We start from the raw sequence: 20,135 nt of genomic DNA, 5'->3' as shown, positions 1-20,135 counted from the left end.
AGGCAGGGCGTAGAAGTGGGTTGGGGACTCGGGGACTCACGTATTGGAGGACTTTGAGCTGCAGCAAAGTGGCATCCAGGTCATACAGTTCCCCTGCAAGTGCAGGGCGGAGTTAGAGTCCTGACCAGCCTAGGCAGCCAGGTCCCTGAGGCACCGCCTGGTCCCATTTTTGCAAGGCTCCGCCCTCGTCCTGCCTCCCTTCTGAATTCTCACCAGGCCCCGCCCTTTCATGACCCGCCCCTTTTCTTCCTGGATTACAGGTTCGACCTAGCTCCGCCCTCAGGACCTGCACAGGCTGGGTTCTCACCGCACAGTTGCAGGATCTTGCGGTCCTGGTCGGTGTACTGTATCTCCGCCTTCTGATCTTCTGCCGCCTCAGCCGGGGGTTTCTGCTCTGCTTCGGGGTTCGCGCTGGGCTCACGCTGCTGCAGGGCCTGCACCCTTCGCAGGGCCACCAGGGTCTGGGGCGGGCCGGGTGGTCAGCGCGCTACAGCCCCCACTCCAACCCCTCCACCGCCCGAACCACCCTAGGCCTCCCAGCGTTTGCCCAAGCCACACCCTCTGTCTGTTGTGCCTGTCATCCCGCCCGGTTCCAAACTACTTAACGCTAGTTTAGCTCAAGACTCTCCACTCTCCCGAGGGCTCCCGCTGTCCCTAGAAGTCCCTGAGACATGGACTTGTCCCATGAACACATATAGGTTTGTCTCTACCTCTAGCCCTAGATTCTTCCAAGATAGGACAAGGTCAGATTTCTGTTTCTAGCACCGGTGGGGAGATCTTAGAGCACAAATCCTAAAATCTTAGGCAGAAAAGCACTTCAGAATCATTAGGTAATTAATCCTTCTAAGTCTGCACCAGCAATTGACTCGCCTTATCTCACCACTGTCTAGGTAGGTCAGTGCTGTCTGTCTCCCATTTCTGATGTGAAACTGGAGTTTAGAAAGGTTAAGCAACTGGTTCAGGATCACCCAGCTCAAAGGTGATGGAGCTGGAGCTGGAACCAGGTCTGCCCAGCGCCCTGGCCAGGTCATCCTGCCACCAGCTGTAACAAGCATCTTCCACCTGTCCCTTCTCCCATGGCACTACCCCACTCACATGCTTCTCCACCGCCTGCAGGCTGCACTCCTCACTGTCACTGAGCTGGCCACAGTGTACCTGGAGGGGTAGGAGGAGACCACCTGTGACCTCTCCCAGCCTGTGGCTGCCAGTTTGCCCCATGCCCAGCACACACAGAATCCCACCAACACACACACTCCAGTCTGTGGGCCTCAATGACAAGCTTGACCATGTAGGCAGCTCCAGGAAAATCCCCTCACACAGGAAGCCCTTCAGGGCAGATCCAAGGAGTGGAACTTTCTGCCTCTGCCCATCACCTTGCATCAGCAGAATCCCATCGATGGGCTGATCATTGTTCAAGTATATGGCACCAGAGAGACCGACCTTTGGTCCCAGGTAACTGTCCACTCACAGAACCCTTCAGGCATGACTTTAGATTTGGTGGCATTAACTTCAACCTCCCAGTTCTGTCCTCTCTGAATTAGAGTTTGGGCTGCCCCTCTATCTGGAATAAGAAAAGAGTCCAAAAAGATATATCTGACAGGACATGGAGAGCATGAGTGGATGAAAGGATGGATGGATGGATGGATGGATGGATGGATGGATGGGATGCTCTGCCTTACATGTGATTTTCACCACTGTGTGATGCAGGCTTCCACATGGCAGATGAGCCAAATCCCAAATAGGTTGAGGGATTTGCCCAAGGTCGCACAGCAGTAAGTCAAGTCAGGATAGCTCCCCCTACTACCTCTCCTTTCCTTTGCAGATCTGCTCTCACCATCACCACCCCATCATCTTGTCCCTCTCCAGTCATTAGGGCTCAGCCAGCTTTCATGCTCTGTGAAGTCTCTTTCTGCACCGTGGCTGGGTGCTTGATGAGGAAAATGAGAGGAGGAAGGGATAGCAGTCTAGGGCCCCACGGAAGGCCCTGCCAGGAAGGCTTCCCACCTGCGGCACCAGCTTCCTCACCTACTTGAGCTGCTCACCATCTGCAAGGCTTCCTGCAGGGCCTGTACTGGGGGTCCCTCCTTCATCTTGCCCCTCAGGGGGCATTAGCAACCCCTGCCTGCTTCTGTTCTGGGTCTCCTGCCAGGAGAAGATAAGAGAGGAGGCAAGTAGTTTCCCAGGAAGTTCCTGGTGGGTGCGGTGCAGCAGTTGGGGGGCACAGTGGGGATGAGTAAGGGGATGCCACCTGGGGAGATACAGAACCTCATACCTGAGGAAGGAGAGGACAGATGGCTGGGCCATGGAGCCAAGCAGGGAAGCATCTGGGCAGCGCCCTCATGAACAGGACAAGCAGAGCCAAAAGGGGACCCTCCAGGCAGGAGCTGTCCTGGTGGTGTGGTGGTGCTGGGTGGTACGTATGTGGAAAGATGAGGACATAGGCAGGGGCAGAGTTCAGAGTGCCAACCAGGAAAAGGCCTTGAGTGCCAGGTGAAAGGATTAAGCTTTAGCCTGAGAGTACTGGGGAGCCCTGACAGAATTTAGTATCTGGGTCCCATAGTCTGTGGAGTAGAGGTTGAATTAGAGAAGCAGGACTGAAGGAAGACCTGGAAGAGCCCCAGGTAGCCACGGCGGGCACTGAAGCTTAATCTCTGTATGAGGCTATCTCAGTGATGCCCAAGGGACGGGAGGTTGACATAAACTGAGGCCAGCGTTCATTTGCATATGGTTTACATAAAAAAGTTGGTATTTTATTATTAGTATGCAGAGGAAGGCATCCTTCTTGTTCTTTCCACCTGAACTAATTTTTCAGGAAAAGGAGAAAGTGTGAAGCCAGGAGACTGAGAAGGCTGAGCGAAAGGGTGGAATCGCCAAGTTCTCCTACCCGAGCACACAACTCTGGGTTACTCAGTTGCCATATATTCTTATAAAGAACCTCAGGGGCCCTATACACACACGTATACTCACTCTTCTAGGAGGGACACACACAGGCAAATACAGTGCAGCCACAGACACAAAGGCATCCACTCTCCGTGTACACCATCCACATGTGCACACTTAGCCATCCAAGTCCACGCCTGGATCCGCAGACACACTCAGTTAATCCAGCATCACACATAGGCTTCGGTTCACCAACAGGAGCACATACTTGCACCTGCTCTTGCTCATCAGGGTGGGTGTCTGGAGCCAGGGCACTCAGCAGTGCACCTTGGGACTGCAGAGAAAGGTAAAAACCCAGCGCAGCCGCCAGTCCCTCATCCTCCCAAAGTTCAAAATAGCGAATGGTATGAACACCCATCCATGTGCAAGGAGCTGGTATGGTAGGCACAGCTGGGGGGAAGAGTGGGTCCCAATCAAGCATCCAGTGCCAGAGACAAAGGAACACCCACTCCTCAAAGGGACTTATTATTCCAGCACTGAAGCACAGAGCCAGACTTTCTACACAAAGACTCTGCAATCAAGACGCCTTGACTGCAAGCTGCAAAGGCGCAGAACTCCACTACCCAGCCCTGCACCTGGGTGGCATCGTCCTCAGAGAGCACCAGGCTGACTATGGCTTCCTCAGCCCCCAGTATACTTGCAGAGCTCCCTGTTTTCCTTGCTAGCACTTGCCATCACATTTTCACTTGAAACCCTATTTTGTTTACTTGTTTCTTGCCCTCCTGACTGTATGGCTTATGCAAGCAGGGCCTGTCTGGTCTGTTTCAATCATCTCTGTGTCCCCAGATCTCAGGACAAAATACTGGCATTTAGTAGGTATTCAAATAGTTCTTCAGCTACTGAATAGGTGGGTGCATAGGTGAATGGATGGATGGATTGATGAATAACAAGAGCAGAGATCCAGAGAGAAGAATGGGGCTTCAAGAAGGAGTGGATGACTCCCAAAGATCTGCCCTGTGGCAATCCGTCTACTCCCTGCATCCTCTGCACCCTCAGAATCTGGTAGCAGTGGGGAGCTCTGGGGCTGCTTGGGAAGCCTCTGGGAGGATGGGGGCCACTGTGGCCTGAGCATCTCTCAGGTGTCACTTGGGAAGAAGGGAATCCTGGAAAAGTACATTTCTACCTGAGTGAGAGATAACAGCTTGGGGAGCAGCAGATGGTGAATAATCTACACACAAGAGCTCCTCTTGTCCAGGGTATTTGAGGAGGTAAAGGGATGGTTGCTGAAAACTTTTGGCAGTCAGAATCCTAGGCAGCATCTTCCTCAACCCCATGCACTCCACACTTCCACCTCACCAGGACACACTCTCCCCCAGCACACCACTCCCTCTATCCCTGCCTTTGCTCATGGTGTTTCCTTCTCTGCCTGTCAACCTCCTACCATGCTGTAAAGCCCCACTCTAATGCTCCCTCCACTGTGACGAGCCTCTTGCTGCTCCAACCTCTGCTATCAGAGCACCTGTTAGCATCATTTATGTCATTTGGACAGTGGGAGCCCCAGAGCATGCTTGCCTTTTCCTCAAACAGCTTTTCCTCCTAGAAGGCAGACAGTTTGCCCCAGAACTTAGCCCGGAGAACCCAGCGAAGGGTTCTGCTGGTGAGATAAATTTAAAGTGGTCAGATCTAACCATCCTCCTGACCTAATGCACCTCTCCTCCCTGTGTGTTGAAGCCTAGACTCCTGGTCCACCAGAAACCAAGCTGACCATCGGACACAGAGACCGTTCTGCTGCCCCAGACGAACAACCTTCCAAAAGGCTTTCTCTTGCTGGGGTTGCCTCCAGTCTGCCCCAGTTCTCACAGCCTCAACAGGAGGAAGTGCTTCTCAGCAGTCAGGTACCCCAGACCCTTTCCTCTAGGCCTGGTCCTCTTCCAGCTCTGGGACAGATGCCCAAAGAAGAGAGGAGCTACCCATTGAGCTCCCCTGCCAACTGGAGAGCTCCTCCTTGCAGAAACAGAAGCGGGTGGGGAAGCAGCTTGCAAGAAGCCAAAGAGGAGCTCCCTCAGTTGGGCAGATGGGGCATGGAGAGCCAGCTGAGCACCCCCCTTCCCTCCCCTGGCAGCTGCCACCCTCCCCTGCAGCAGCCTGGGAAAGGTCAGGCGCCTTGGAACCCTTTAATTCCAGTTTAATGAGCTCAGGAGGATCATGAGACACACCCAGACAAGCTTATTCATCTGCCCAGGGTGGCAGCCACCTCAGCTGAAGCACGACCCCCATTAATGGAGACTTGGGGTGCTAACCATTCCCTAACTGGGAGAGACAAAGATGTTGAATTCCCCATCTTCATGCAGGAGCAGAGACTGGAGGAGCTGCAGAATCTTGACTGGAAAAGCTCCACCACCACCCTGTCACATCCCCAGCCACCACCTGAGTGACAGAGCAGAACATCTTGGAGGGACAGCAAAGGGTGGTAGGAGCCCTGGCTGGACTCCTGGGCTACCTCCACCCTGAAGTACATCCCCCCTTTTCCACAGGGGCCCTTCTCCTCCCCCTCCATGGCACACTCCAGGAGCAGCCCTAGCTGACTGGCTTCTGCCCAACCTCAGCTGGCTCTGGCTGGGCTCCATGCTTCTCAGGAACTGCCTCTCTGGGGGCCACCTTGCCTCAAGCGTCCCAGCTCCAGGCACCCTAAATCAGTCACTGGCTGGTTTTCCCACAGCCTCTACCCGTCTCCAACCAGTGTCACTCAGTCAGTCCCACTTCACTGTGTGCTCTCTTGGGCCCAAGAGGAAACACCAGTCTGGATGTGCCAAGGGCTGGGCTTCTGCAGCTCTGTGGGACAGGGAGTCCCGATGGGACAAGCGCTTCTCTCAGAAAGCTGCTGATTCCTGGGAAGCTTCCTCCTGCCCACTCAAGGTGGGGCCCAGTACTGGGGGTGTGGGAAATAACCAAACTCTTCTCCTTCCCCCATTTCCCCTTACTCCGTCCCAGTTTGCTGCTGTCATCTCTCTCTCTCTGTCTCTCTCTCTCTCTCTCTCTCTCTGTCACACACACACACACCGGACAGGCTCCACTCACAACTCCCTTGCCCATCCCACCGTCTGACCCAACTGCCAGAGCGGGCTCTTACCAAGATGACAGCAGCCACGGTCCCTGCCTCCTTGTCCGCCAGAGGTATGACCAGCACTGAGGAGGAGAGGGCAATGAGGTGGTCCTACAGGGCCAGTGAGGCTCAGGGCTACTGAGCAGGGACCCCAGGAGGGAGACAAAGATGCAGACAAAGGCCAGGACAAGACACAGAGAGACCCAGAAACCCAGTAAGACAGACAGAGGGGTACTGAGCCAGCGGCAAAAAAATCCTCAACTGTGACCCCTATGTAGAAGGAAACCCCTCACTTGACAGCTTTCTTATGATCCTCCCAGCAACCCTGGGAGGAAGGGAGACAAGGCTGAGCACCCCTGTTTTACAGATTGGGAAACTGAGGTCCAGAAAGGGGAAGTGACTTGCCCAAGGTCACACAGCAAGTCAGGTCTCCTGACTCCCAGTCTTGTGCACTTTCCACATCGAGACAGAGGACAGAGACCTAGAGAGACTGAGACATGAGGCAGAAGAAACATGGCGGACAGGGGCATGGAGAGGAAAAGAGAAATAGGGACAGTGACAGAGAACACGACAACAACTACAGCCCCATCTGGCAACAGGCACAAGCACAGGATAGCCACAACCCTTGGCCACTGAGCCCTAGTAGGTGCCAGGCTCTTCACATGCATCATCATATTTGCTCATGAAATGCCCCTCGAGGTTGGAACTGTTGTCCCATTTTATAGTCAAGTAATTGAGGCTCAAGGAGATTAGTAGCATAACACTAAGGGAATTAGATAGAAGGATTGCTGGAAACAGAGCAAGAGAAAGAAGAGGATGAGTAGATGACAGACATGGCCTGGGAGCAGATCCATAACCCTCCCTGCCCCGGCCCAGCTCTCAGCTCTTACCTTGGGTGTCAGGAGCCAACGGAGCAGCCATCCTGGCCAAGGGCTTCCCCAGTAGGTCTGAGGGGCCCAGCCCATTGCAGCTCAGCCGCTTCCCGGAGATCACAGCCTCTCTAAAAAGAAGACATATCCCACCTCTCAGTTCCTGGATCAAAGAGGGAGGACGCCAGTCTGGGGACACACAGGGAACTGGACCCTACACATGTGAGGATCTGGACAAGCTGATCTGGCCCATGGTGGACAAAAACCCGCAGTGGAGGGGCAGACAGCCACAGCCTGGCTTCTGGCGCCTCCTGCTGGTGGATGTGGGAAAGATGTGTGTGTGCTCAGTGCAGAGCCCAAGGCAGCAGGGAGAGACCAGAAAGCACCGCAAGGTTCAGAGTTAGGTTGCAGCAGCCAAGTCCTGCCTGTTCTACTGCTTGATCTTGGCAAGTGATCTCACCTTCCTGAGCTTCCAGGGAGAACAAGGATGGGGAGAGTAGAACCCGCCCATCGCCATCCTCAGAAAACAACTATAGAGCAAGTATTGGCCAGAGGGAGACTCCAGGGGTAATCCCCATAGCTAATGTTCTCGGGCTTTTCTTCTGTACCATGTATGGTCTAAGCAACTTACACAGATTGACTCAGCATTCCTAATAAGTCTATGGGCTAGAAATTGTCATTGCCCCTATTTTCAAGTAGGGTAACTAAAACACAAAGAGGTCAGGTAAACTGGGCAAGGTCACATGGCCAGTCAATGCCAGGCTTTGAACCCAGGCAGTTGGCACCAGAGTAAGGCATAACCACTATGCCTGAACCATTCCAAAAGCCCCTGGGGTGTGAGTCTGGAGCAGCGGACTGGCATAGAGTGGGCACCGAGGCAAGAGAGGCTGGTTGTGGGAATAATGACTTTATCTTTGCCCTACCACACGTACCACCCTTCCCCCAGGTCTCTGGCTCTTCCTGCTTGATTAAGTACTTAATTCTTCACCAAATGTCACTCCTTGATGATTAATTGTCTTGGGTGCCTCATCTCTCGTGCCGCCTCCACTTAATTGTGTTTATAGCAACTGTCTGACCTGAACAGGAGAGAAGCTTAAGGGGCTGGCACTCTGGTATATGCGCGTGGAGTTACTAACAGAATTCAGCGCAGGTCAGGTAAGGAAAAGAGGGGTGGCCTGCAGGTCATTAGATCAAAAAGTCACAAGCACTGGAGGACTGAGCAGATGCTGTTAAGCATCTTCTTCTTCAAGGTCACACAGATCACACAGGTAGACAATTTGAGCCTGATGACTAAATAAACTGGTGAAGGCAGGGCTTCAAGGAGGCAGGAATGACTGTCAGCCAAACCCCATCCAGCTACTTGGCCTCAGGTTATATGGTTACCTGGTTACCTGGTTAGCTAGAAACCACCAGGAGGTGATGGTTCCCAGCAACTACAGCCGCCTCTGGGGACCCCTGGCAGTTCCCCTTCCTACCCTTAGAGCTGAGATGCCTTGGCCTCCTCCCACTGCACCTGGATAAACAGCTCTGTCTTCAGTCTCTCTTCTATTCTGTACAAATTTCACTTCTCTGCTCTCAGGGCTTGTGATTTCTCCAGCCGTCACTCATGAGTCCCAGACTTCAGTCCCCAAAGGCCTCTCCTGCGTGTCCCTGAGGTGCCCTACAGGCACCTCAGTCTGAACCTACCATCTCCATCCCCTTCCCCTGTCAAAGCAGCGAATCCTCCTCTGGGTGTTTCAGAGCTTGCTGGAAAACTGTCCTAGCTCCCTCCCTGTTCCTTACCTTCCCCAGCCAGTTGGTGAATCACTTCTCACATTTGTCCACTGCTCTCTATGCCTAAGCCACTGCCTCAGTTAAATAGAGACACTGCTCCCTTGAGCCTTGCCATAGCTCTCTCCCACCAGGTAACCTCCACCTGATCTGTTAAACCCACACATCAGTAAGAAGACATTTTCTAAGCTAAAAACTTCATGGGAAGAGGGGTGTAGTGGTGCATGCCTATAATCCCAGCGCTCAGGAGGCCGAGCCAGGAGAATTGTGAGGTGGAGGCCAGCCTGGACATAGTATGCCTCTGTCTCAACAAACCAAACAAAGCGAAATTATCATAAGGGCATGAATGTATTCTACATAAAGTCCTTCATCCCACAGGGTCCTTCTGGGTCAGGTTTGGTACTGAGAGCAGAGCTGAAGAGGAGTTGGATCAGGGCCTGACTCAGGGAGCCCAGTGTCATGCGGAGTCTGATATACAGACACTTGAGTCAAGAGATAAGGACTCCAGCAAAAGGAGGAAGAACAGACTGTGCCAGGCCATGTCACCTCACTCCATCCCCAGTATGAGCCCCTTTCCTCAGCTGCTCCCCTCTCAGAATAGCTGACCTCCTGAAAGCTTCACAGACTCCCACAGACTACAAGGAGGAAGGGGTGCAGTGCAGGGTCTCCCCACCACAAGAGATCAGAGACACCATGGCTCGCCTCTTGCTGCAAAGCCCCTCCCTGCCTCCGCGCCAGCTCCTCCCTCCCGTCCTCCTTTCCACCCCCACCACGCCCCACCTTCTACGTCATGGCTGCAGGGGCTGAGGAAGGGGGAATAATCCACACCCAGGGCCAGCTGTCCAGGCTGAAGGCCAATGATTCAGCCCTGGGTGCCAGGGTGGTCATAGTCTGCCCGACTGCAGATAAAGACAGATGGGCACAGTAGAGGAGGAACAGGTGTGGATTTTTATGAGCTCCATCCCATTAACAACTTTTGTTTAGTGGAAAAATAATTGAGGAAAAGGCACACGGTTGGTCAGTTCAACAGCCTGGAAAGAGCTGAGTGCCCAGGTCCCCACTTCTCCAAACCTCTGCATCTCTCTCTGATCCTCATGTCTGATGAGCCCCCTTCTCCTTAAGCCTAACCCCTAGCAGCGCCCTCACAGAGCTTCACGGCCCACTGAGTCCCAGCCTGAGTGTCCAAGCCACTAATAAGGCCTGTTTCTCCCTGGCCTCCATGTCATGACTGACACCATCCTCCTCACTTATCCTGACCCCCACTGGTCCCCCACCACCTCCCTGAGCCTTTGCCTCCTCACTAATCTCCCAGCCTCTCACTGAGCAACCTCCCCAAGTCTCAGCCTCTCTCTGACTTTTCTTCTCACTCTTGAAGACAAATTGTGATCCAGACCAAGGATTGGACTTTTTATTCCCCTTCTCTTCCCCCCAGAATACGAGAATCTGGAGATGAAAACAAAAAAATTCCTGTGTCCTCCAAGACAAACCACAGTGTCCAGACAGATTCTGCAGAGAGAGGAGATCAGGTCAGGCCTGGGAAAGGAACTTCTCAAGGCTGGGCCCAAGGAGCCCAGACAGCAGGGGACACAGACACCAGTCTGGACTGGTAGAGCAGGGCCCCGGCAAACCTTCTTGTGCTAGCATCAGGGAATCAGAGGCTTTAGGATGGCAGGAGACACAATAAGAAGAGCAAGACAGCAGGTTAGGGACTGAAATAGGACAGGAGATCAGGTAGTGGTGGGGGCACCAAGAAGAGGCAGGTGAAGCCTTCTTAGATTTTCTCTTCTCCAGCCCAGAGATCCCCTTGCACCCTTTATAAAGCAGAACTAGGCTCTGACATCAGAATATCCACCTTATCATTTCACAGAGAGAGATAAGCAGGCAGTTGTCATGGGGTCACAGTCTCCCCACTCCCAAAGCCCAGGACTCTTCTCGGGCAGATCCATCCCTGAGGAGCCTACTAGGGCCAGATGCCTTTTCTCAAGACTGGCTCCCCTTCAGGCCAGGAACTGTGGAGCAGGCTTTTGGAAGTGGCCTCTGGTGGCATCATGAAGGATGAGGGCAGTGGGATTGGCTGAGATTGAGGTGAGGCTGGAGAAGATTCTACAGAGAGCAAATAGCAGGAGCAGCTCCAGAAGGCGGAAGAGCCAACCTCTCAGCAGATGAAACAGGCAAGGGAGAGTCCACTGGGCGGTGCAGGGCAGGCAGGTAGGGAAGGAAACTCACCCCCACCTAGACCCATCTGTACTCTCCTTCCAAATGCCATTCTTAGCCTGTTCTCTGTCCCTTCCTTTGGTCCTTATCTGACTCTATGATCCATCATCGAAGTCACACTTGCTGTGGCTTCCAGCCCTGCCAGTGCTCCAGGGTCTCCTGCAGAATCCCCCTTTTCTCTGCCCTCTCTTCAGCCTACTGGTGGGTGCTTCACCCCCTGATAGGACCAAGGCCATAGAGCATCACCAAAAGAAACCTGTGCCCAAACTCACCAACTTCACAAAAAAGCAACTGAGTCCAGAAGAAGAGTAATTTTCTTAGTACCCAAGGTTAATTCCTGGGTGGAGGCAGCTAGCAGTCAGCAGCTAGGGAGGCACTGGGCACCTGTTACGTCAGTAAGACCGTAGGCCCTTTGGGTGGGCTACAGTGAGGCAGGGAGGGACTGGGCTAGAATGCAGACCTGCCTGACTCCTATTACAGTGCTTTTTCCTCCTCCACATATCTAGGTCTCAGGCCCCTCCTGGGAGTGCCCAAGAGCAGGGCCCAGCCAGCTTTGGGACCTTACAGCCTTCAGGATAGAAGCAAGCTCACCGGCAGCCCCCAGGTGCCCCACACAGGGGTGGAAAGAGATTCCAGAGAGAGTGTTGGGCCTGAAACTTCACCCCCAGTCCTGGGGGTCCCTGTCCTGATCCCACTTTTTCCTTTCTTCCTTACTGGCCTGCCCCAGCGTCCTAGAACCTCTGCCCAGCAGGCCTTCACCTCCATGTCCTCTGAGATTTGGGCTAATGGCACTTTCACATTCACTTTTGATTGCTTTCTTTTTCTTTGTTCAGAGGAGCCGCTGGGTCTGAAGTGGTTGTAGGGAGGGTGCAGGAGGGACTGCAGACGGAGAGGACTTGAATCCCCTCAAAGATACCTGCGCTAACTCTAGGGCAGTAGACAGCCTGAGGGGCACTGGCAGGCCAGAGGGCCCAAGCAAGGATGCTTCCTCCTGCCCCCGGAGTCCATTTGCGGCATCCCTCACAGCAAGGCATTCCTGGCAGAGCTGAGCTGGTAATAAAGTTGATAAAATAATAAAGATGAGAGGGGCTGGCCGCTCCAAGGAGAAAAGGAGACATTACAGCATTTTCTTCCTGAACATTCTAAAGCCCTTCCATTGTCCTATGTAAAGGAACACAGGAACCAGAAGGGAGGATCTGGCTTTGTTCATACAGTCCTTGAGGGGGAGAAGGCACCAGGAGAAGCGAACCCCACTCCCTCGGGGACTCAGTGGTAGGAAAGGAGGTGAGGAGGCAGGCTCTGAGCTGTTGGAGAGGAATCAGCTACTTCCATGAGAGGACACGGGAAAGAACTCCTCCCAGAACTCAGGGTTCTAGGCGCCCGGTGTGGCAGATTCAGGACCATTAGACCCGCATCTCCAGATGGAATTATTTCCATGGCTCTGTGAACGGTGACTGGCTGGCCAACCTCAGGAATGCCTGGATAAGTCGTGTCCTGTCCTCCCAGGACACAGAGAGCTTTCTCCTGGAAACATCCCACTTTGTCCTCAGCTCCCAGCCCATTGCTCAGGGGCCCCACGATGGCCCTTTGTTCAGGTTTTGGAAAACAATGGCTGATTACCCGAGCTGGCCTCCTCTCTGCCTTGCTCTCTTGCCCTTTGATGCTTTCTCATTGACAGGGCCCACTTATCACTGTCCCTTGCACATCCAGGAACCAGAAGACCTGCTGTCCCAGGTCTGGGACATCAGACCTGGTTCTGCCTCCTGCTTGGTATGCGGCCTTGAACATCTCACAATTGGCCCATCTGAAAAATGGGAAGGCTGAATTCAGTGGGCTCAGTGGTATCAGGGGCCCAGGATTCTGAGCCCTTGATCTTAGAGTCTCTCATTCTGACACGCTGTCATAATAATGCCAAAGGGCGCTCTAGGGATCTGGTTGGAATTTGTTTGTTTTCTTTTCTTTTCCCTGGTACTGGGAATTTGAGCCCAGGGCCTTGTGCATAGTAGGCAAGCACCTTAACCACTGAACTACACTCTCAGTCCTTTTTATTTTTGTCTTTTGATAGGCTCTTGCTAAATTGCCCAGGTTGGTTTAAAACTTGGAATCTTTCTACTTCAGCTTTCTGAGTATCTGGGATTACAGAGATCAGACTGTTTCAGATACTTTACATATATTAACTGTACTTAATCCTCCATAAAATCACCATTACCACAATCATGAAAGAAAAATGGGGCAAGGTTTTGTAATCTGTCCAAATTTACACAGCTAGTAAACGGGGATCCTGGAATGGAACCCAGGCAGCAGGCCTCCAGACCCCTCAACAAGATGCTGCCTCTGGTCTCCCTGCTCTCAGATTCAGAGGGCTCACACCATGCACTCCTGCGGGTCCTACATTCTGTGGTCCCAAGTCCAGCCTCACAGCCGACTGTCACACCTTGCTGGAATTTGACAGTAGCCTTTTGAGACTCCACTCAGCAGCCACAGAAATTTCAGACTCTTTGAGGAGAAAACCTACCAGTTGGTATTTTCTCTTGTGCACAAGGAGTGATGTTGCATCTCCCTTCTTATGCTGAGGTCAGTAGCCTGGCCAAGAAAGTACTTAGGCAGAGACACTGGGGTCAAGATTGGGAGGACAAGTTTAGACCAGATGATCCTGGAAGGTGCCACAGCCCTGAGAACCCTGGCTGTGCACCTGGGCAGTGGGGTGCAGAGAACGGCTTACCGGACTTTCCCCTCCTGTGGCAGCTCATGGTGAGGATCCTCACACATCAGCCGGGACTCCCCATCCATCAGGTAGGTGTAGACCATCTCCTAGGACAAAAGGGACTCCCCGTGAGGCCTTCAGCAGAGGCCTCCACCTTCCCAGCCTGCACACAAGGGTCTAGAGGCAGCCACAGACTCTCAGGTGCTGAGCTCTGGTGCCTGTTGGCATTTTAAAGCTCACAAACTGGGCACCCACCTGCGCTGCTTGCAAGGGGTTCTAGTAGGTGGTGACCCATGAACCTGCCAACTATTCTTACCAGTCACCCCAAATCCAAGATACTGGGGGGTAAAGCTTAAAGGCCTTAGGCGCAGGCAAATCACTCCACTGGGGGAAATTCCCCTGCCTGACTCCAGCCTCCAGCATTCAGCAGTGTCTGAGCAACTACTCTGGGCCACACCAAGGATGCGGCTAAGAGTGGTCCAGGAGGCCTCTTCCTACCTGTGGGGACGCATACTGGTGACCATGATTAGGGCCAGGAGAGGAGTGCAAAGAAAGCACTATGCCCATCCTCTGAGGGGTCCTGGAGGGCTTCCTGGAGGAAGTGACAACTAAGCCATACTTCAGTGGGAATTAGACTCACTGGGGAGTGGATGGATCCAAGAATTGGCTCTGAGGCTAAGTAGCCCACATCCAGGAATTCCTAGGTGGAAAGAGCTCAAGGTATTTAGGGACTGACAGTGAGAAGAGCCATGAGCGGCTGGCTAGGCCTGAGGGAGGATGAGTCCAAAGGGCCTTAGAAACAGAGCTGGGGAGGGGCAGCCAGCCAGCCAGACATGGGCCAATTTGTATTTTGGAAGGATCACTCCCTAGAGTGAGATCAAAGCTCTTACTCAAAGCTTGTCAAACCTTCAGCTCTACCATCCTTCCTCCCTAAGATCCAGAGCTGTCCAGGGCCTCAACTGCAAGACATATCTGGCAGAAGCAATTTCCCTCTCTTACCCATAGACAAAAAACCACATTTCCTCCAACCCTTAGGGATCTCGACTTCTGCACAGCCTGGCCACATAGTTCTACTATTTTCTTCCCAGGAGGTGAGAGGGGTCCCTTCTCTCCCCTTCTCTCCCCTTCTCTCCCCTTCCTTCTCCTCTTCCTTCCCCTCCCCTACCCTCCCCCTTTCCTCTCTTCTCCCCTCCCGTCCCCTCCCCTCTCCTCCCCTCCCCTCCTCTCCCCTCCCCTCCTCTCCTCTTGCCTCCTCTCCTCTCTTACTAGCCTCGCCTCGCCTCCGCTCCTCTCTCCTCTGAGGGCCTCAGGGAGGAAGGGCCTGGGGGAGGCAGCATGGCACTGGGTGCTGACAGCCCAGCCTCAGCACGTGTGGTCTTTCTTAGCAAAAACAGTGCCTGTTACTGAGGGGCCACAGTCCGGCCACCACTCCCCTCGCCCTCGGCTCTTCACCCCCAGTCCCCAGCACCATGTCCAGAGATTCTGAGCCAGTTCGTGGTGGCAGGGGTGGGAATGACAGGCCCAAAAAGGGTAAGCAGGAGCTCCTAACAAAGCCTGGTATCTCCTCATGCTTCTGGAATGAAGGCCTAGGTAGCCATTCAGGGATAAAGCATTTGGGGGAGAGAGGCCAGTCCCCCACCATACCCATCATATCTACCCTCTTTCTTGTCATGGCATTTAGCACCCGAGAGCCAGGAATATTTGGGGCAAGTAGGTTCAGAGCTGCCCAGGGCCACAAAGACAGTCTTGGCAGAGTGCCTAGGGGGTGGAGGGGGACAGATTTCCATTTCACTTCCGGATGCCCGCGTCTCTCACCCCCTCACTTTCAGCCCTCTAGGTTAAAATTAGCTGAGTTTATGGGAGAGAGGGAGGGAACCATCTCAGACACATCAGCACATCTGCATGTGGGGCTGGCTGCACAATGGGTGCTGATGAGGAAGCCAGGTGCTGGCAGCTCTCCTCCCTCCTGGGGTGAGGGGCCCCTTCCCAGCTCCTCATTCCCTGGGCACAGTGACCTCAGCTCCCTCAGCTCCCTGGGATCCCAGCCACCTATCCCACAATCAGGCCAGGACTCCCTCAAATCAGGGCATCCCTCGCTCATTTTAGATCTCTTGGGTAGGTCAGGGTGCCATTTCCACCATCCCAGGATCCAACTGGCTTGGCTTGTCACTCAGCACTGGGGCTGGTTAATCCCGTGCAGGATGTCCACGCAGCACAGGGCACCAAGCCTGGGACCAGCCTCCTCCTTCCTGGTCCCAGGGCAGCCTTAAGGAGCTCAGGGCAGCCCCGGGACACTGCCTTGCCAGCTTCCCCTGTCTTCCCTCTCCAGATGTGCCAGATGTTGCCTTGGTTCCAACCCTCTCTAGAATATCTTTTAGGTGCCAATATACCACCCACTTCCTACCAATTTCACGCTCAATAAAGCTCAGTCATTAGCCCTCCTCCCGAGTCGAGCGCTGAACTTCTAGGAGGCTTTGGGAAGACAAAGCTGAGGAGAGGGAATGGGGGTGCCTAGGTGCCAAATCCCATTTGTCCCCTTCATGCTGTGTAACCTTGGGGAAGTGCCCTCCCTCTCTGGGCCTCCGGTGGTTCATCCATCATGCAGATTCAGGGACAATGAACTCTGTTGGAGCAGGAAGGTCGCATCCTGAGTTGGCTGCATATCCTGGAGCACAGGCTGCCCTTGGCTGGTGGTTAGAGTAAGGGAGAGGACATTCAAGGCCACTAAGACTCAGTATGGGCATCTCCTTCTGCAGGAAGACTTCCTACTGTTGGGTTGAATCATATCCCATCCTGGGGGTACCCAGAGCCCTCTGTTTCCTCTGCCCAGCACAACAGAGACCCTGCTGCTTTGGGCCTCTAAAGCTGGCTTATTTGCCTTTCTGCCTAAAGGATGAACAGTGGCCACTGAAGCCAGGTTGGAGAGTGGCCTGGGCCAGCTAAAAAGGGACACAAATCCCTCAGTTAGACAATTGGGGCCTGACCCAGATGACCATGGTTACCACCCTGTACCTGCCCCCCCCCCACCTTCAACCCCATTCCTAGTATTGGGATGGGACAAACGGATGCTTAATGACTGCTAAAGGTCACTGTCTCCAGGCTGAGCCCTCTAACACTTCCAAGCCCTGGCATCTCAGAAATTCTTCATATCTACCCTCAAACTCTCCTGCACATACTCCAAAACCCACCTGACTCCACCACTTCCTGTTATCCTAGGTGAATCCCTCCCTTTATTGGAGACAGTTTTTCCATTATCCTTTAAGACCCTTCTGGCTCATACACTGCAGGCTTCCTATGCAAATTCATTCTTCAGGTTCAGCCTCAGCCCCCAACTCCCAAGCCCTGTCAGGACACAGATCTGGACCCTCTGTCGCCCCTTGACCCTGTGTAGAACTGGACTTGCAGGGTGAGGATGGGCACCTACCACTCTGGGAAGCACGGCTGAGAGGGCCTCCTTGGCAGCCCGTCGCAGGCCCACAAAGTCGATGACGGAGCCCAGGGTCAGCAAAGCATCCTGAAAAAGAGAAAACGGCAGTGAGGGGCTTGGCTGGGCAGGCCAGGCAGCTGTGTAGCTCGGAGGGTGTGCACACAAAGCCACTGCTTCAACCAAGCCTGAGGCTCCCTGACACTTGAATGCTCAGAACTTCAGCATTAGGGCCATAGGAAGCCAAGTCCCCTCTCACCTCACAGTCACACTGAGGCTCAGAGAAGGGACAGGGACTGGGCCAAAGTCTCACAGCAAGTTAAGAGGTCAAGCCAGAGCAGACACCAGGTCTCTTGTCCTTTAGTGAAGGACGACTCTGGGGAAGAAGGAAAACCGCAAGCCTTCATGTTAAAACAAACCAACAAAAATGAGCCAACAACAAAAACCCACCACCCAAAATCAAATGCTAGCTGCATTTTGGAGTAGCAGTCTTCTGTCTGTCCATGGGGAGCAATGTGGTTGTCATCCTCAAGGACTGACATAAAGACAAACTGAAACCAAGCTCTCAAAAATGAAAATTCAAGGTGACTTAGAGAGTGCCCAGCAAAGAGTGGGTGCTTGGCTGAATGCTCGCTACAGCTGGAGCCCTGCATTCTCCCCAGTCTCTCGTGATAGCCGAGGGACCAGAGCAGCCTGAAGCCCTTGGTGGGCCACCCCAGCAGCCAGAAGAAGGGAAGTCTGCCTCACAGTCTTCCCATCCCAGAACCAGGCCTCGTCCTTGGAGAGCCGGAACAGATCCAACAAAGGTCCCTACTTCTCGCTCTGTTAACTCAGCCAGAGCAGCAAGGATCAAAGACAAAAGTAATGAAACGGGATCCAAGGCCAAGGCAAGATCGTGACTCACACCATCCACTCAGCCACGCTCTCTCCCAAGCCCTTGGAAGTCCTTTCTGATGTCTTCCCTGCGGGATAGCTGCATCTGTGTTCAGAAAGAAAAGTGAGCCTGGCATAGTAGCACACACCTGCAAGGCCAGCACTCAGGAGGCTGAGGCAAGAGGATTTCGAGTTTGAGGCCAGCCCGAGCTACATAGGGACTTCAAGTTCATGTGAAAATGACAGAAGGCTGAGAGTCTTAGTAGACCACAAATTCAACACATGTGAGCAAAAGCCCATAGCACAAGCGTGACTGATAAAAATAAAAATACTAAAATTGTGGGCCATATAAACAAAGGTCGATTAAGCCAAGTAGGGAGGATGCCAGTTCCTCTACTTATGTCAGTCGGCTCAGTCATCCTCAGTTCATTACTTCCCAGGGAAGGAGGAGCTGAGCCCCATCCAGAGGATGTGACCCATGGAAAGAGGGAACTGGAAACTAAGTCTTGCATGTGGCCAAGCCTGGATAACCTAGGGCAGCTGAACCTACAGCAGAGCAGACTCAGTGTTACTGCTATCCAAGTCAAAAACCCAGATATACAGGGTGTAGCCTGGACAGCTCGGGGACCCATAGGGTTACAAAGGAGTGAAATAGGATTTCATCATTCCAGTGGAATAAAGGACACTCTTCCCAGCAGAGCCACGCTACAAAGGCAGAGGCCACCAGGAAAAAGCAAGGGAGTGGGCTTTCCATCCAGAAGGTGCACGGAATGGGCCAGAAGCCCGTTTATCAGAAAGACTGCCGCAGGGAGTCCTGATAGCATCCGGGCTTCAGCTTCACAATCCATCTTGGGGTCTTCTTGGCTATAGTTTTGTCCTCCACCCCCACACCTACTCAATCCAGTGTTCCCAGGAGGAAGGGAAAGAGAGGGCTTTCTCCCCAAATTCCCACCAGCCCTAGCTTTCCCCAGATCCCCTTTGCTCCCTCGCAGCGCTCTATGGCGAAGACACATCTTGCTTGTGGGTAGATGTCTGCCCTCAGACATCAGAAGCTGCTGATCCCAAACCACACGTCTCCCAAACTGAGTGGTTTGTCCCAGGTTCCTTAGGCACTGCACTTCACAGTTTACACACCCAGCCAGACACCTACATCCTCACAGACATCCAACACGATTCAAACCCCTACACACACACACACACACACACACACACACACACACACACACAATTCTCACACGTACCCCGATTCCCAGGCAAGGGCTCTAGCCACACCTGCTCGCACAGCATCTACACAGATAACTGTGGTCTTCCAAGGTCAGTGCTGATGATCAAAGAAGTAGGAGCTGATGTCCTGGTAATCTCAAAACAATCTTCCAGGCCCACCCCTACCTCTACAGTGATGCTGCTGGGGTAGACATATTGCTGCCTGGAGGTGGGGTCATCAAGCTGACCCCTGAGAGTCTCTGCCCTCAGTGACACCGGCATGTGTATGCTAGGGAAGCTGGGGAAGAGGGTCTGAGGCAATGGAATAAGCCTGATGGGGGGAGAAATTTTTCAAATCCACAGGTTTCAGAAAGCTCAGCATCCCCATTTGACAGATGAAGAAACTGAGGCTCAGAGAAACAATGACAGAACTGTGTTCAGCCAGTTTGTCGGAACAGATGCAGAACTCAAATCTCTGAATCTCCAGTCCCTGTCTGGCTCCAGCTCAGCACCCATCTCCCACCCCAGAGGGGCTCAGAGAAAACAGTCTGTCCTTTCTTCTGATTGGTGGGCACCTCAACCTGCCCTTTGCATTGATTGGGAGATGTTATTCACTGTCCTTTACTGGAATTGGTGGTTGCCTGTCTGGCCTTTGTTCTGATTGATCAGTTTTCTGTGACTTTTTAGGCCAAGGGCAAAATAACGATGATGTAGGGGAGTAAGAGAAGAAACTTGGAGGCAGTTGGGGTAGCAGCAAGGAGGGGCTTCACATCCTTGACCAGAGTAAGCTAAATGTAGACACGGTCAATGAAGTCCAAGGGTCTCGGCCTGGCACCCACCTGTCCATCCCCCTCCAAGCCCATCCCCAGAGTAGGGGATGTTGGGTACAGGAACTGCTGCGAGGAAAGGCCGCTGAGGACCTGACAGCCAAAGGGGCCTTCACAGTTTGCTCAAATGCCACCTGTTCCATGAATCTTTCCCAGTTCTCAAAGAAATCTCACCTCCTCTGCATCAACTCAGAGGAAGAAATAGCTCTAAGTCCAAAGTCATAAGTTCAGAGGACCCAGGGGCTGCCTCAGAGAAGGAGGAGAGAGT

General features: G+C 53.3%; 1 protein-coding gene across 10 annotated transcripts in view; it reads right to left on the bottom strand.

Moving 5' to 3' along the window:
- Pde2a (phosphodiesterase 2A) overlaps window positions 1–20,135 on the bottom strand; it is an 89,311-nt gene that overhangs the window by 11,209 nt on the left and 57,967 nt on the right. For 8 of the 10 annotated variants that reach the window (XM_063256555.1, XM_003463408.5, XM_063256557.1 and 5 more), the window contains 7 exons: window positions 16,965–17,054; window positions 13,559–13,647; window positions 6,874–6,983; window positions 6,011–6,066; window positions 1,096–1,155; window positions 308–461; window positions 41–93 (listed from right to left, as the gene is read on the bottom strand). In XM_063256555.1, the coding sequence (XP_063112625.1) occupies window positions 41–93; window positions 308–461; window positions 1,096–1,155; window positions 6,011–6,066; window positions 6,874–6,983; window positions 13,559–13,647; window positions 16,965–17,054 (612 nt within the window). The remainder of the gene's footprint in view (window positions 1–40; window positions 94–307; window positions 462–1,095; window positions 1,156–6,010; window positions 6,067–6,873; window positions 6,984–13,558; window positions 13,648–16,964; window positions 17,055–20,135) is intronic. The other 2 variants (XM_063256552.1, XM_063256551.1) reach the window with 1 other exon arrangement.

The sequence above is a fragment of the Cavia porcellus genome, unplaced genomic scaffold (genome assembly GCF_034190915.1).
Source record: "Cavia porcellus strain 051 isolate PalLab524CR breed Dunkin Hartley unplaced genomic scaffold, mCavPor4.1 scaffold_9, whole genome shotgun sequence".
In the NCBI taxonomy this organism is placed as follows: Eukaryota; Metazoa; Chordata; class Mammalia; order Rodentia; family Caviidae; genus Cavia; species Cavia porcellus.
The sequence above is the reverse complement of the archived record's forward strand: the minus strand, read 5'-3'. Positions and strand labels throughout refer to the sequence as shown.